The 13388-nt window shown below is 50.8% G+C and overlaps 1 protein-coding gene across 1 annotated transcript in view; it reads right to left on the reverse strand.

Moving 5' to 3' along the window:
* Positions 1 to 4797, reverse strand: part of YIPF6 (Yip1 domain family member 6) — a 6588-nt gene extending 1791 nt beyond the window's left edge. Inside the window, exons 1-4 of the mRNA XM_018554747.1 lie at positions 4676 to 4797; positions 3170 to 3298; positions 2208 to 2286; positions 957 to 999 (exon numbers count right to left, since the gene is read on the reverse strand). Coding sequence (XP_018410249.1) covers positions 957 to 999; positions 2208 to 2286; positions 3170 to 3298; positions 4676 to 4720 — 296 coding nt within the window. The 5' untranslated portion in view covers positions 4721 to 4797. The remainder of the gene's footprint in view (positions 1 to 956; positions 1000 to 2207; positions 2287 to 3169; positions 3299 to 4675) is intronic.
* Between the last annotated feature and the right edge of the window lie 8591 nt (positions 4798 to 13388).

Consider the following 13388-nt stretch of genomic DNA (forward strand, 5'->3'; position numbering starts at 1 on the left):
GAGCATGAAGCTGACTTCACGGCCAATCAGGAAGCCAGGGGGTGGGTTACTGATTGGCCGGGAAGCAAGCTCCACGATCCCCGGTGACGAAGGAGTATGAAGCTAGCTTCCCAGCCAATCAGGAAGCTGGGGGCCAGGTAATGACTCGCCACCCAGCGTCTTGATTGGCCAGCTTTCCAACCAATCAGGAAGCTGGGTGGCAAATCATTACTACCCGATTGGCCAGGAAACCGGCTCCATGCTTCCTCGTCACCAAGTGACAAGGGAGCATGGAGCCGGCTTCCCAGCCAATCAGAAAGCCAGGGGGCCAACATCACGCCACTCCGACTGCTGTTCGTCCACGCTGCTTAACCGGAAGGTGGCAGGAGTGACGGCGCTCATCTCTGGCAGCAGGAACGAGCTGAAGAGGAGAACCATCATTCACCACAGCAGAGGGAGGGTGACCGGTCAGCCTGACACTCCTGTGTATGTATTCAAAGGGGAACACATGCAGAGGATTGTTGGCAGCAGTGAACAGCTTTAAAAGAGCATCACTCTACAGGAGCGCTGTACCACTGTCTCCAATCCTGGCCTAACTCGCACGCCCCGTTGGGTTGGCGCCATGATGGGCACACGCTCACAGCAGATTATTTCTGCATGCCAAGGACAGAGGGCAGTGGTTACAGTGCTCTTCTGTGCTGTAGCTCCTCCATAGGAACACACATACATTGGGCTTGTATCTGGGATGGAGCCGACAGCCAGGAGATTATTGCACAATGCGCCCATGGATCAGAATGGAACCAAGTGCCCCATGCACTTGGTCCCCTGGGGAATCGGACAATGATTTGGAAATGATGGTGAGACTTCTTCTTTAAAGTTACTGAAAAAGTCAAGCTAAGCAATCACTTCAATGAAAACAAAAGTGCTGAAAGAAAACCACTCACGCTCAACATTACATTTGGTGGCAAAGTACTTACAGTGCAAGTGAGACACAGAGCACGAGAGGGCCCCATAAATCCCCTGAAAGAGAACAAAGTAAACATCAACCACTGACAGAGGTTAACTGACTGTCAACCAACACAAATCTACAGTCACAAACACCCATCCGAGGGCCCAAGACAGTTAACCTCTTAAAGTAAAATGGGAACTTTGGTAGATCTCGTGTAGCTCGTCATTTGAAAAGTAGATCTTAACACAAAAAATTGTGGGCACCCCTGCTCTAAGCTGTGGGAGAGCCTGCTGCTGAGTGAAAAGGCTGACTGCTGGCGAAACACTAAAACGGAACTAGAGCTGCCTATTTGTGGTGGGGAACCCATTTGAGGGCACCCTGTTAGTCAGTGGTTTGGGCAAGTCCTGTGTAATGCTATAGACTTGCTGTACAATGCCCTCCTACATTGATGAGATGTTTGTGTGCTTCCTTGCTGAATGAAGAGCAGGACAAACCTGCATGGACTGTCCTGGGTGTCCCTGTCTCGTGCAGTTTCAAAGTTTCAAGCCGCCCCCCCGCAATATAAAAATATTAACCCCTTCTGGACTGAGGCCTTTTTTTCCATTTTTTGCACCCATGTTATATTCCACATTTTAGGCCTGAAAATGACTTAGAACCCCCCAAACATTATATATTTTATGAATGCCAAGACCCTATAGAATAAAATGGTGGTAGTTGCAAATTTTTATGTTGCGCACTATTAGCGCAACTCCTTATTAAACCCCAACATTTAGTGAAAAAGTTTATTAAATGCCCCAAAACACAACAAAATACCCATTCAATATAAAAGATGAGGTTACAACGAGTAAAACGATACCCAACATGCCCAGGTTACAAATTGCGTGCGTCCGTGAAACGGCGAAAAACTGCAGTACCCCAAAAAGTCCGTAGAAGATGCTTTAAAAGCCCCCACAGGTCATCAATTTAGAGATACCCCAAAATACTGGCCCTAAAATTAATGCTCTCACTCCGGCGTGCGCGGCGATACCCAACATGTGTAGCGCGTTCGTCGTTTTCATATGTAGACGCACCCGACGTGTGTTTAGATTTAATTTTAAAAAACTTTTTTTTACTTTTGACTGCTATCACATGGGGGGGCTTACAAGCCCCCCCATGTGATAGCAGATGAGGTTAAATACACACTGTGACAACACAGGTCACCCCAGGGTAGTCCATTATCTAGTTTGCAGATGCCACTACAACCTTCCTTTGATTGCACGCGCTGCTTCTGTATACTCACAGTCTCTCAGGAGGGCTGTGCTCTTCTTAGGGTACATGACGTGGAAAAACTTTTTCCCCACAGCTTTCAGGTCCCGCATCTGAAAAGAAGTCATAAAATCACGTGTTGGGGCACTGACCAGCAAATATTCCATCGTTACACTACAAAGAAGACAAACTAACAAAGACAATCTGATATGTTTTTATCAAGCTGTATAATCAGCACACACGCAGAACTGGCACAGCGTAACCTTCAAAATGCAAACACATGATGGCAATCGAAGGTCTAACACAAGATCGAGGACGGTATGCTCCGCTCTGGTATGTAGGCGTTTTTCGTGTGTTTAGCGATTTATAAAAATTTAAACTTTTGCACTTTTAGACAAAGTGCACTTATCCTTTTTGCCCCACACCTGTCTAAAATGACCCTAGCTCACCGCAGATCTGTACTTACCAAGATCCAAGGGCCACTGCTCTGCAGGTCTCCCTTTACTGCTATGTCTATCCCCCTGCTGGAATACAGCCCCACAGTGTCAAGTCTAAGGAGCTGTAATGTGAAGGTGCGGCCAGCAGAGGGAGCACTGCGGATGTAAACAGTGAAACTGTGCCCATGAGATCTCGGCAAGCACGGATCAGGGGGAGGAAGGGAGGAGGAGCGGAGCATTCGGGTCGAGGGGAGGAGCGGAGCATTTCGGTCAAGGGGAGGGTGGAGCGGATCATTCAGGTCGAGGGAGGAGCGGAGCATTCGGGTCGAGGGGAAGAAGAGAGGATCATTCGGGTCGAGGGGAAGAAGGGAGGAGAGGATCATTCGGGTCGAGGGGGAGGATTCAGGTCGAGGGGAGGGAGGAGCGGATCATTCAGGTCGAGGGGAGGGAGGAGCGGATCATTCAGGTCCAGTGGAGGGGGCAGAAAGAAGAAGCATACTTTGTCTTAAAGCGCACTTGTCCTTTAAGTCATTTCTCGGCTTGTTTGTGTCTTACGTACAATTGTATCTTTTACGGGTTCGTCCAATGTAGACAGATCGTCGTCCGGGGACTGGGAGGCCATGGGCACTGTGATCTCTCCCTCCACGGGAATGTCTCCGGATATGGACACATCGGACAATCCTGCAAACTGAAGGACAACAAACAATCATATAATCTTGTTTCTGGAACATTTGAGCAGAATAATTGATGTTAAAGGCTGAACTCCGGACAACCAGCGAGATACATCACTGACATACAGGAGCCGTTCTACCTGTCAAAGGATTTGTATATCTGTCCACCCAGTCCTGAGAGTTACACAGCTCTGCCACACAGCACAGCCAGGCAGGTGAACTGACTTTTCACAGCTGCAGTTAAGCAATACATGGAAATAACCTGTCGGCCCCCAGCCTGTATTTCAACAGTGAACAGTGGTGACGTACTGATGAGGTCATCCCTCTGCTCTCCTTTCCCATCAGCATGTTCCTGGTCAACATACAGTATATAACACAATGTTACCCCTCCCCCTGTTCAGTCTGTGTGCTTCTGTACAATGGATTGCAAGAGACTGATACTGAGTCAAATGTAGGCATCTCCAGGCCAGTCCATGTTGCATGTGAGGCGTACCCTGGGCCGGTCCTTGTTGCACGCCCAGAGGGGTACCCTGGGCCGGTCCGTGTTGCACGCCCAGAGGGGTACCCTGGGCCGGTCCGTGTTGCACGCCCAGAGGGGTACCCTGGGCCGGTCCGTGTTGCACGCCCAGAGGGGTACCCTGGGCCGGTCCGTGTTGCACGCCCAGTGTTGCACGTCTAGAGGCGTACCCTGGGCCGGTCCGTGTTGCACGTCTAGAGGCGTACCCTGGGCCGGTCCGTGTTGCACGTCTAGAAGCGTACCCTGGGCCGGTCCGTGTTGCACGTCTAGAAGCGTACCCTGGGCCGGTCCGTGTTGCACGTCTAGAAGCGTACCCTGGGCCGGGCCATGTTGCATGTTGGGGGTACACCCAGGGACAGTCTGTGTTGCAAGTTGGGGGTGCATCCATGTTGGATGTATACCCTCGGCCAGTTGTCCTGTGCTTGGAGATAAATCAATCACCCCATACTTCTGGGTATGTAGGAGCATGTGACTCCATGTGACAGCACTGGGCCAATCAGAGCTGTCAGAAGGAATCTCATAGTGACGACTTCAGGAAATCACAGGACTTCCTTTCTCTCCCAGCAGCATCGCCCACCCAGGGGAGCACTGATGTCAATGTCCTGGTCATGTGACGGCACTTGGGCCTAGCGATTGTTTTCAAGACCCTGTCACAGGGGAGGAGGTCACATGATTCCCCATACCTGGAAGTATCAGGAATTCTCCCCACCTGCATGGCCATGGTGATAAAGTCTCTCTAAAGAGAACCTGTCATTCTTTCCTGAATAGGTGACAGGGTCTCTTTAATGGCGCCTGCACAGCTGTCACGCAGTATAAGACTACATCAGCCCCTAGGTTCCATTACATACAATCTATTCACAGTGTACAGAGCTCTCACCAGCCGCGTCCCGTCCTCCTCCTGGCTTTCCCCGTTCTCCGCCATGTCTCCGGTTCCTTTCCGTCTCTGTGTGTGTTGTGACGTGGAGTCTGATCCAAGCACGTCACCGCTCCGCGACCAGGATCAACTTCCGCTCCTGCCGCTCAGTTAATACGTCACTACCCGAGCGTTTGCGTGTCCATGGCAACCACGTACATGTTAACGCTGGGCTGCAGAGTGCAAGCCACTTGGCCCGTACCCGAGATGCGAGGTTGAGGCATGCGCAGTTTTGCCCTCACAGCCAGGTTTGTCACATGGTACAGACCAGCCTCGGCCCACTGACATCTTATATTGGGGGTGGGGGTGATTTAGTACATAAGTGCACCGAGAATATGTAGATGGGGGTCTTTTTTTATTTTTAGGCTCCCCTAGGCAGTGTTAAAAAATAGTAAATAAAAAAAAGCGATTTACCTGTTATAGTTACTACGGAGCTGTCACTTGCAGTACCCTTTCTTCACCACTGGATGTCCTCAGTCTTCCAGCTTGAATCATGCTCATTGTGACTCAATCCAGAAGACTGAGGACATACAGGGAGTGCAGCAAAAACATTGGCAATGATGGCAAACCTAGGGTAACAATGCTCACTCATACTGTATCGATAAATGAGCAGCGTTGCCACCCTATGAAAGGACAACAGAACACCTGTACTACCATATAGTTGGTGTGATGGTCGGGTGTCTACACTCTGTTGGCCATATACTAGGCGTGATGGTCCGGTGTCCACACTCTGTTGGTCATATACTAGGTCTGAAGGTCAGGTGACCACACTCTGTGGGCCATATAGTAGGTATGATGGTCCGGGGTCCACACTCTGTGGGCCATATAGTAGGTATGATGGTCGGGTGTCCACACTCTGTTGGCCATATAGTAGGTATGATGGTCGGGTGTCCACACTCTGTTGGCCATATAGTAGGTGTGATGGTCAGGTGTCCACACTCTGTCGGCCATATAGTAGGTGTGATGGTCGGGTGTCCACACTCTGTCGGCCATATAGTTGGTGTGATGGTCGGGTGTCCACACTCTGTTGGTCATATAGTAGGTGTGATGGTCGGGTGTCCACACTCTGTTGGTCATATAGTAGGTGTGATGGTCAGGTGACCACACTCTGTTGGTCATATAGTAGGTGTGATGGTCAGGTGTCCACACTCTGTTGGTGTCACGCCTGTCAGTGATTTGGGGTTTGTGGATCGCAACTGCGATCCACAAACCCCCAGGGTTCTCAGGCGGGAACCCTGATTTCACTCTCAGTCTTAAGGGAGAGTTAGGGTTTCAAGCATCACAGCCTCAAAATAACAAATATGTGGTTCAGAGGGGGTTATTCCTTCATAAGCCCTCCCCGTAAGCACCAGAGATCAATTTAGGAGTTTACTGAGTACAGGTCAGGGAGAGAGCACCAAAAGCAATACAGGCTATAAATGAGGCTCCAGCTAGTAGTAAGGCATTATATGCAAGTCCACAATGGCATTCAGTATCTATGGCAGGTGTGCAGATGCACAGAGTATTTGCGGTTGTGGTGGAGGAGTAGATGGAAGGAGCTGTGGGGTCCTTTGGGAGTCCGGTCCGTAGGTGCGTGGCTGGAAGGCACAGGCTGGTGGTTATGGAGGGTCCCAGGAGACAGCAGGCGTTCTGGCTCAATAGTGGAACGCCATGCTGTCTCGTCTGGGCACATGCTCATTGTGACTCAATCCAGAAGACTGAGGACATACAGGGAGTGCAGCAAAAACATTGGCAATGATGGCAAACCTAGGGTAACAATGCTCACTCATACTGTATCGATAAATGAGCAGCGTTGCCACCCTATGAAAGGACAACAGAACACCTGTACTACCATATAGTTGGTGTGATGGTCGGGTGTCTACACTCTGTTGGCCATATACTAGGCGTGATGGTCCGGTGTCCACACTCTGTTGGTCATATACTAGGTCTGAAGGTCAGGTGACCACACTCTGTGGGCCATATAGTAGGTATGATGGTCCGGGGTCCACACTCTGTGGGCCATATAGTAGGTATGATGGTCGGGTGTCCACACTCTGTTGGCCATATAGTAGGTATGATGGTCGGGTGTCCACACTCTGTTGGCCATATAGTAGGTGTGATGGTCAGGTGACCACACTCTGTTGGTCATATAGTAGGTGTGATGGTCAGGTGTCCACACTCTGTTGGTGTCACGCCTGTCAGTGATTTGGGGTTTGTGGATCGCAACTGCGATCCACAAACCCCCAGGGTTCTCAGGCGGGAACCCTGATTTCACTCTCAGTCTTAAGGGAGAGTTAGGGTTTCAAGCATCACAGCCTCAAAATAACAAATATGTGGTTCAGAGGGGGTTATTCCTTCATAAGCCCTCCCCGTAAGCACCAGAGATCAATTTAGGAGTTTACTGAGTACAGGTCAGGGAGAGAGCACCAAAAGCAATACAGGCTATAAATGAGGCTCCAGCTAGTAGTAAGGCATTATATGCAAGTCCACAATGGCATTCAGTATCTATGGCAGGTGTGCAGATGCACAGAGTATTTGCGGTTGTGGTGGAGGAGTAGATGGAAGGAGCTGTGGGGTCCTTTGGGAGTCCGGTCCGTAGGTGCGTGGCTGGAAGGCACAGGCTGGTGGTTATGGAGGGTCCCAGGAGACAGCAGGCGTTCTGGCTCAATAGTGGAACGCCATGCTGTCTCGTCTGGGCGTTTATATAGGGCTATGGAGAGGAGGAGGAGCCGCGGCACGCAACGGCGCACTTCCGCGTTCCACGGTGGAACGCAGCCGGCCCGCGAACCGGAAGTGACGAGCGTGCACTCCACCATGGAACGAGAGCGGCCGAGAGAAGAAGCAGCTGGCTGCGGCGTCACTGGTCCCTGCTAGAGCTGACGGCGGCGGCCGTTACAGTTGGCCATATAGTAGGTGTGATGGTCAGGTGACCACACTCTGCTGGCCATATAGTAGGTGTGATGGTCAGGTGACCACACTCTGTCGGCCATATAGTAGGTGTGATGGTCAGGTGTCCACACTCTGTTGGTCATATAGCAGGTGTGAAGGTCAGGTGACCACACTCTGTTGGTCATATAGTAGGTGTGAAGGTCAGGTGACCACACTCTGTCGGCCATATAGTAGGTGTGATGGTCAGGTGACCACACTCTGCCGGCCATTTAGTAGGTCTGAAGGTCAGGTGACCACACTCTGCCGGCCATATAGTAGGTGTGATGGTCAGGTGACCACACTCTGCCGGCCATATAGTAGGTGTGAAGGTCAGGTGACCACACTCTGCCGGCCACGTCTGTGTACAATGAACAGAAGACTTCTCCTTTAACGCTTTGCACCATTCATGTCTGAATAGACCGGTGGGATTACTGACACGCCGCTGGAACGTGGGAGCATTGTGACGGCAACAATGGCTGCGTGGGGAGGACGGTGACGCCGAATAATCTCACTGCCAGCTCAGATTTGGGTTCATGTTCCTCGTGAGTACAATACGGGGAAAGGAAAACAGAAACATTCCTTAGTTCTACATGGAGAACCTCCGCCGGGTTCATATCGCTGTCCTCGGGGATACCAGTAAATTGAAACGGAAGTGAGAAATGTTCCTGCTGTGTCCCCATTGGGGTAATCTCCCCTCACTTCCTGTCCCAGGTAGGGCAGTGCCTAGGAGGGCGGGGTTACAGTGGCTGGCACTACGCCTCAAAGATTAAAGCTGACACTTAATCTTCTGAATGCCTGCAGCAGACTGATGGCATCATCACAGCCTAGGCAAAGTCACAGACTGGAGCTCAAGGACGGCTTTTTAATGATACAGTTGCTGTTGTGACAGGCAGCGGGATGTAACGCCCGAGCCACGTGCGCGTTGCGCAAAGAATGCGGCGACATGTTCCGAAAATAGATATAAAGTATCTCTCGGGGAGCGTCCGCTGTACATTGAATTCCATATCTTCCCGACACGTTTCCTGTGACAAAGTGGAATTCCTCGTCTCTCCCGAATGATATTCCGCCGTCTTCGGAGCAGCTTTACGATAAACGACAAGAAAGCAGAAATTGCCCGCGAGGGATTGCGCAACTGTCGCCCCCACCCGGCAGAAGATACCGCCATGCGGCTCCTTTGTTGTGCGGCGTCAGCGGGATCCGCATCCTCTTCCATCGTTATCGGTCCGGCCCAGAATCTCTAAACATAGATGTTGTGGTTTACCATGTCAACAGCTTCCAGCGAAAGTTTCACGCCGTGCGCGCGTATGGCGGCCTGCAAGGACAGCCGCAGGGGAATGGAAAGTGAATGCCCCCGGCACTGCAAGGGTTAACTGCTGGTTTATGCCCCCCCCCAGCTGTCAACACTCTCTCTCCCCACCCCCCTCCACTCCAGCTGTGGACCCTTCCTCACCATTCTCACATATAATGCAGGTCTATAGGGCACCCCACCTCCGCCTTCTCTGACCCCCCAACTACCTGAATTGTGGGGTTCCCCCCCTCCCCCCCGCTTTGGCTGTGGACTCTCCCTCTGCCTCCTCACCTATAATACAGGTCTACAGAGCAACCCACCACCCCAGCTCCTCATATATAATGCAGGTCTATAGGGCACCCCACCTCCGCCTTCTCTGACCCCCCAACTACCTGAATTGTGGGGTTCCCCCCCTCCCCCCCGCTTTGGCTGTGGACTCTCCCTCTGCCTCCTCACCTATAATACAGGTCTACAGAGCAACCCACCACCCCAGCTCCTCATATATAATGCAGGTCTATAGGGCACCCCACCTCCGCCTTCTCTGACCCCCCAACTACATAAATCAGGGGGGTTCTTCTCCCCCCACTTTGGCTGTGCACTCTCCCTCACCGCCCTCACATATAATGCAGGTCTATAGGGCACCCCACCTCCGCCTTCTCTGACCCCCCAACTACATAAATCAGGGGGGTTCTTCTCCCCCCACTTTGGCTGTGCACTCTCCCTCACCGCCCTCACATATAATGCAGGCCTGTAGGGCAACCCTCCCACCCCACCCCCTCCTGCCCTGACCCACCACAACTACACGATTGGCTGGGTACTTCTTTACCTCCGCCCCCCTCTCTGCTCCGGTTTTGGACTGCCCCTTGGCATCCTCATGTGATATGCCGGTCTATAGGGCAAACTTCCCACACCATGCCCCCCTTCCCCAACACCCCTAACTACCCTAATCACGGGGTTCTTCTTCCCCCCCTCTGCTTGGGCTGTGGACTTTCCCTTACCATCCTCCTGTATACTGCAGGTCTAAAAAAAACCCAACACCGGTTATGGACTATCCCTTTGAGCTACTATTTGGTGCCAACAATAGTTTATCCGGCTCAGTGTCCCTTTAAAGAATATTTGGTGTCTCCATGTGTCCCTTGAGTGAACCGTAGAAGTGTCCTTCCTCCATACGTGGGATTTCATATTGTGGGCTCGTGGATGGGCTAAATTATTCCTGAGTGGGTGGCCAGCCAATGAATGGAATGCCGGTCATTGTACATTGACATGTCCTGCAAATGGGGTGGGGGGTTCTAAATCCTCAGCCGACAAACAGAAGGAGGATGTTCTGAATATTTCACCGGCAGCTGTCACCCCGTTATAGGCGCCAAAGTTTTAATTGGACTCACTGAAGGCTCCACATTTACATAAATATGTATTTCTACAATGTATCGCCGACGCCAATTCTGCTGGAGACACTTAGAGAGAGGATCTTGATTTGGGTAGGTTGCATTGAAGTCCATCTGTCACCGGGTGTCCATTACTAAACCCATCCCATCACTGAAATCTTTATACAGCATCTTCAGGAGCCTAGGAGCACAGGAGCTCAGGAGCCCTAGAGCTCAGGAGCTTGGGAGTCTAGGAGCCTAGAAGCCCAGGAACCTAGAAGCCCAGGAGCATATGGGCCTAGGAGCTCAGAAGCTCAGGAGCCTAGGAGCACAGGAGCCCTAGAGCTCAGGAGCCTGGGAGTCCAGGAGCCTAGAAGCCCAGGAACATAGAAGCCCAGGAGCATATGAGCCTAGGAGCTCAGAAGTTCAGGAGCCTAGGAGCTCAGGATCCCAACAGCTCAGGAGCCTAGGAGTTTAGGAGCCTCTGCTTCTGAACTCCTGGGCTCCTGAGCTCCTAGGCTAGTATGCTCCTGGGCTTCTAGGCTCCTGAGCTCCTAGGCTAGTATGCTCCTAGGCTTCTAGGCTCCTGAGCTCTTGGAATCTTGAACTCCAATGCTCCTGGGCTTCTAGGCTCCTGATGATGCTGTATAAATGTTTCAGTGATGAGATCGGTTTAGTAATGGACACCCGGTGACAGATGGACTTCAATGCAACCTACCCAAATTAAGATCCTCTCTAAGTGTCTCCAGCAGATCCATTATGGACTAGGATCCCAACAGCGCAGGAGCCTAGGATCCCAGGAGCTCAGAAGCCTAGGAGCCCAGGGTCAAATGTTGACTTTTCCCTAGTAAGCGAATGACTGGTCATCAATTCTCCCTACTGGACCTTCAACATGAAGGGTTGACCAAATGTCCAATAGGGAGGTGATGTCACGGCTTTGTTTGTCACGCCTGGAGTTTCCCCTCAATATTAATGGCTATGATTTAGGAAAGGGATGTCCAGCAGGCTCACATAGCAATGATGGCCAAGGGGACAACTCCATATGAATGACCATGGGGGGGGGGGGGGTTCCTCAATATTAACGGCTATGAGTTTGGAATGGGATGTCCAGCAAGCTCACATAGATATGGAGGCCAAAGGGACAAGGGGCAACTTCATATGAATGGCCATGGTGGGGGGGTGGCTCCTCAATATTAATGGCTATGATTTTTGGAATGGGATGTATAGAAGAATAGATAGTATAGCCAAGAAGGGGGGCAACTCCATATCAATGGCCATGGTTTTGGATTGGGATGTCCAGCAAGCTCCTATAGGTGTGACGGTCAGGTGGTCATCATCTTTTGGCCATATAGTGTATACGTCCCCCACCACCAGAGGTCGCGCCATGTGAGATGGGTGACTTGGTATGTTCTGCATGTTATATGTTCCATACACGTGTGGTGTTCCGTGTTGTTATATAATAGATTTGATGCCGATTTCCCAATCTGAAGCTTGAGACCAAATGTAACTTCTCCATGAAAGTGAAACTGGTGACTTAGAAGGAATTGGCGGTTCAGTCATAAGCACATTCGGACTCCTCTAGGCACCGGGACGGCTACAAGTCATCGCCCTCATACTGCACGGGTGTCTCCTTCTTATATGGGATCAAAGAGCGGATATCTTCATCATCACAGGTTGTGGGATTCAGGTAAGACCACTTACTATGGGGTAACGAGGTGGGCCATTGACACGTGTGGGGCACCTTCCCATGGACAGTGTCCCCCTATGGGGAAGCTGATACAAGTACATCAATGGCCAGCGGGCAATAGGAAAACTCAACAGGTTGCAATGTATAACGATCAGCCAGGTACCGGTGACCTTTGACCTTGTATCGGATGGCTACGGATTCACTGATACCACCAGAGGTCTTGGAAGAGCCATGACACAGAGGTCAGCCATTGAGGAGCTTCACATTCTAACGGTGACCACACACTGCGAGATTCAACAAGGCTGAAGGAGAGAAATCATTAGATCCCGCCACCATTGTATCCATCAGCTCCTGCCATGGAGGTCCTTGTTCAGGCACTTCCTGTTATAGGGTGACAACGCTCTGTCCTTGTTAAGGCACTTCCTGTTATAGGGTGACAACGCTCTGTCCTAGTTCAGACACTTCCTGTTATAAGGTGACAACGCTCTGTCCTAGTTCAGGCACTTCCTGTTATAGGGTGACAATGGTCTGTCCTTGTTCAGGCGCTTCCTGTCATAGGGTGACAACGCTCTGTCCATGTTCAGGCACTTCCTGTTATAGGGTGACAAAGCTCTGTCCTTGTTCAGATACTTCCTGTTTAGGGTGACAATGCTCTGTCCTTGTTCAGGAACTTCCTGTTATAAGGTGACAATGCTCTGTCCTTGTTCAGACACTTCCTGTTATAGGGTGATAATGCTCTGTCCTTGTTCAGACACTTCCTGTTATAGGGTGATAATGCTCTGTCCTTGTTCAGACACTTCCTGTTATAGGGTGACAATGCTCTGTCCTTGTTCAGGCACTTCCTGTTATAGGGTGACAATGCTCTGTCCTTGTTCAAGCACTTCCTGTTATAGGGTGACAATGCTCTGTTCCTTGTTCAAGCACTTCCTGTTATACAGTGACAACGCTCTGTCCTTGTTCAGGCGCTTCCTGTCATAGGGTAACAACACTGCCCTTGTTCAGGCACTTCCTGTTATACAGTGACAATGCTCTGTCCTTGTTCAGGCACTTCCTGTTATACAGTGACAATGCTCTGTCCTTGTTCAGACACTTCCTGTTATAGGATGACAATGCTCTGTCCTTGTTCAGGCACTTCCTGTTATAGGGTGACAATGCTCTGTCCTTGTTCAGGCACTTCCTGTTATAGGGTGACAATGCTCTGTCCTTGTTCAGGCACTTCCTGTTATAGGGTGACAATGCTCTGTCCTTGTTCAGGCACTTTCTGTTATAGGGTGACAATGCTCTGTCCTTGTTCTGGCCATTCATGTTATAGGGTAACAATGCTCTTTTCTTGTTCAGGCACTTCCTATTATAGGGTGACAACACTCTGTCCCTGCTTTCCAATTGCTCCTGCATTGTCATCTTTTATTAAAATCTGTTTAAAAAAATGGA

Source organism: Nanorana parkeri, unplaced genomic scaffold (assembly GCF_000935625.1).
Source record: "Nanorana parkeri isolate BGI_ZX_2015 unplaced genomic scaffold, ASM93562v1 scaffold171, whole genome shotgun sequence".
NCBI lineage: Eukaryota > Metazoa > Chordata > Amphibia > Anura > Dicroglossidae > Nanorana > Nanorana parkeri.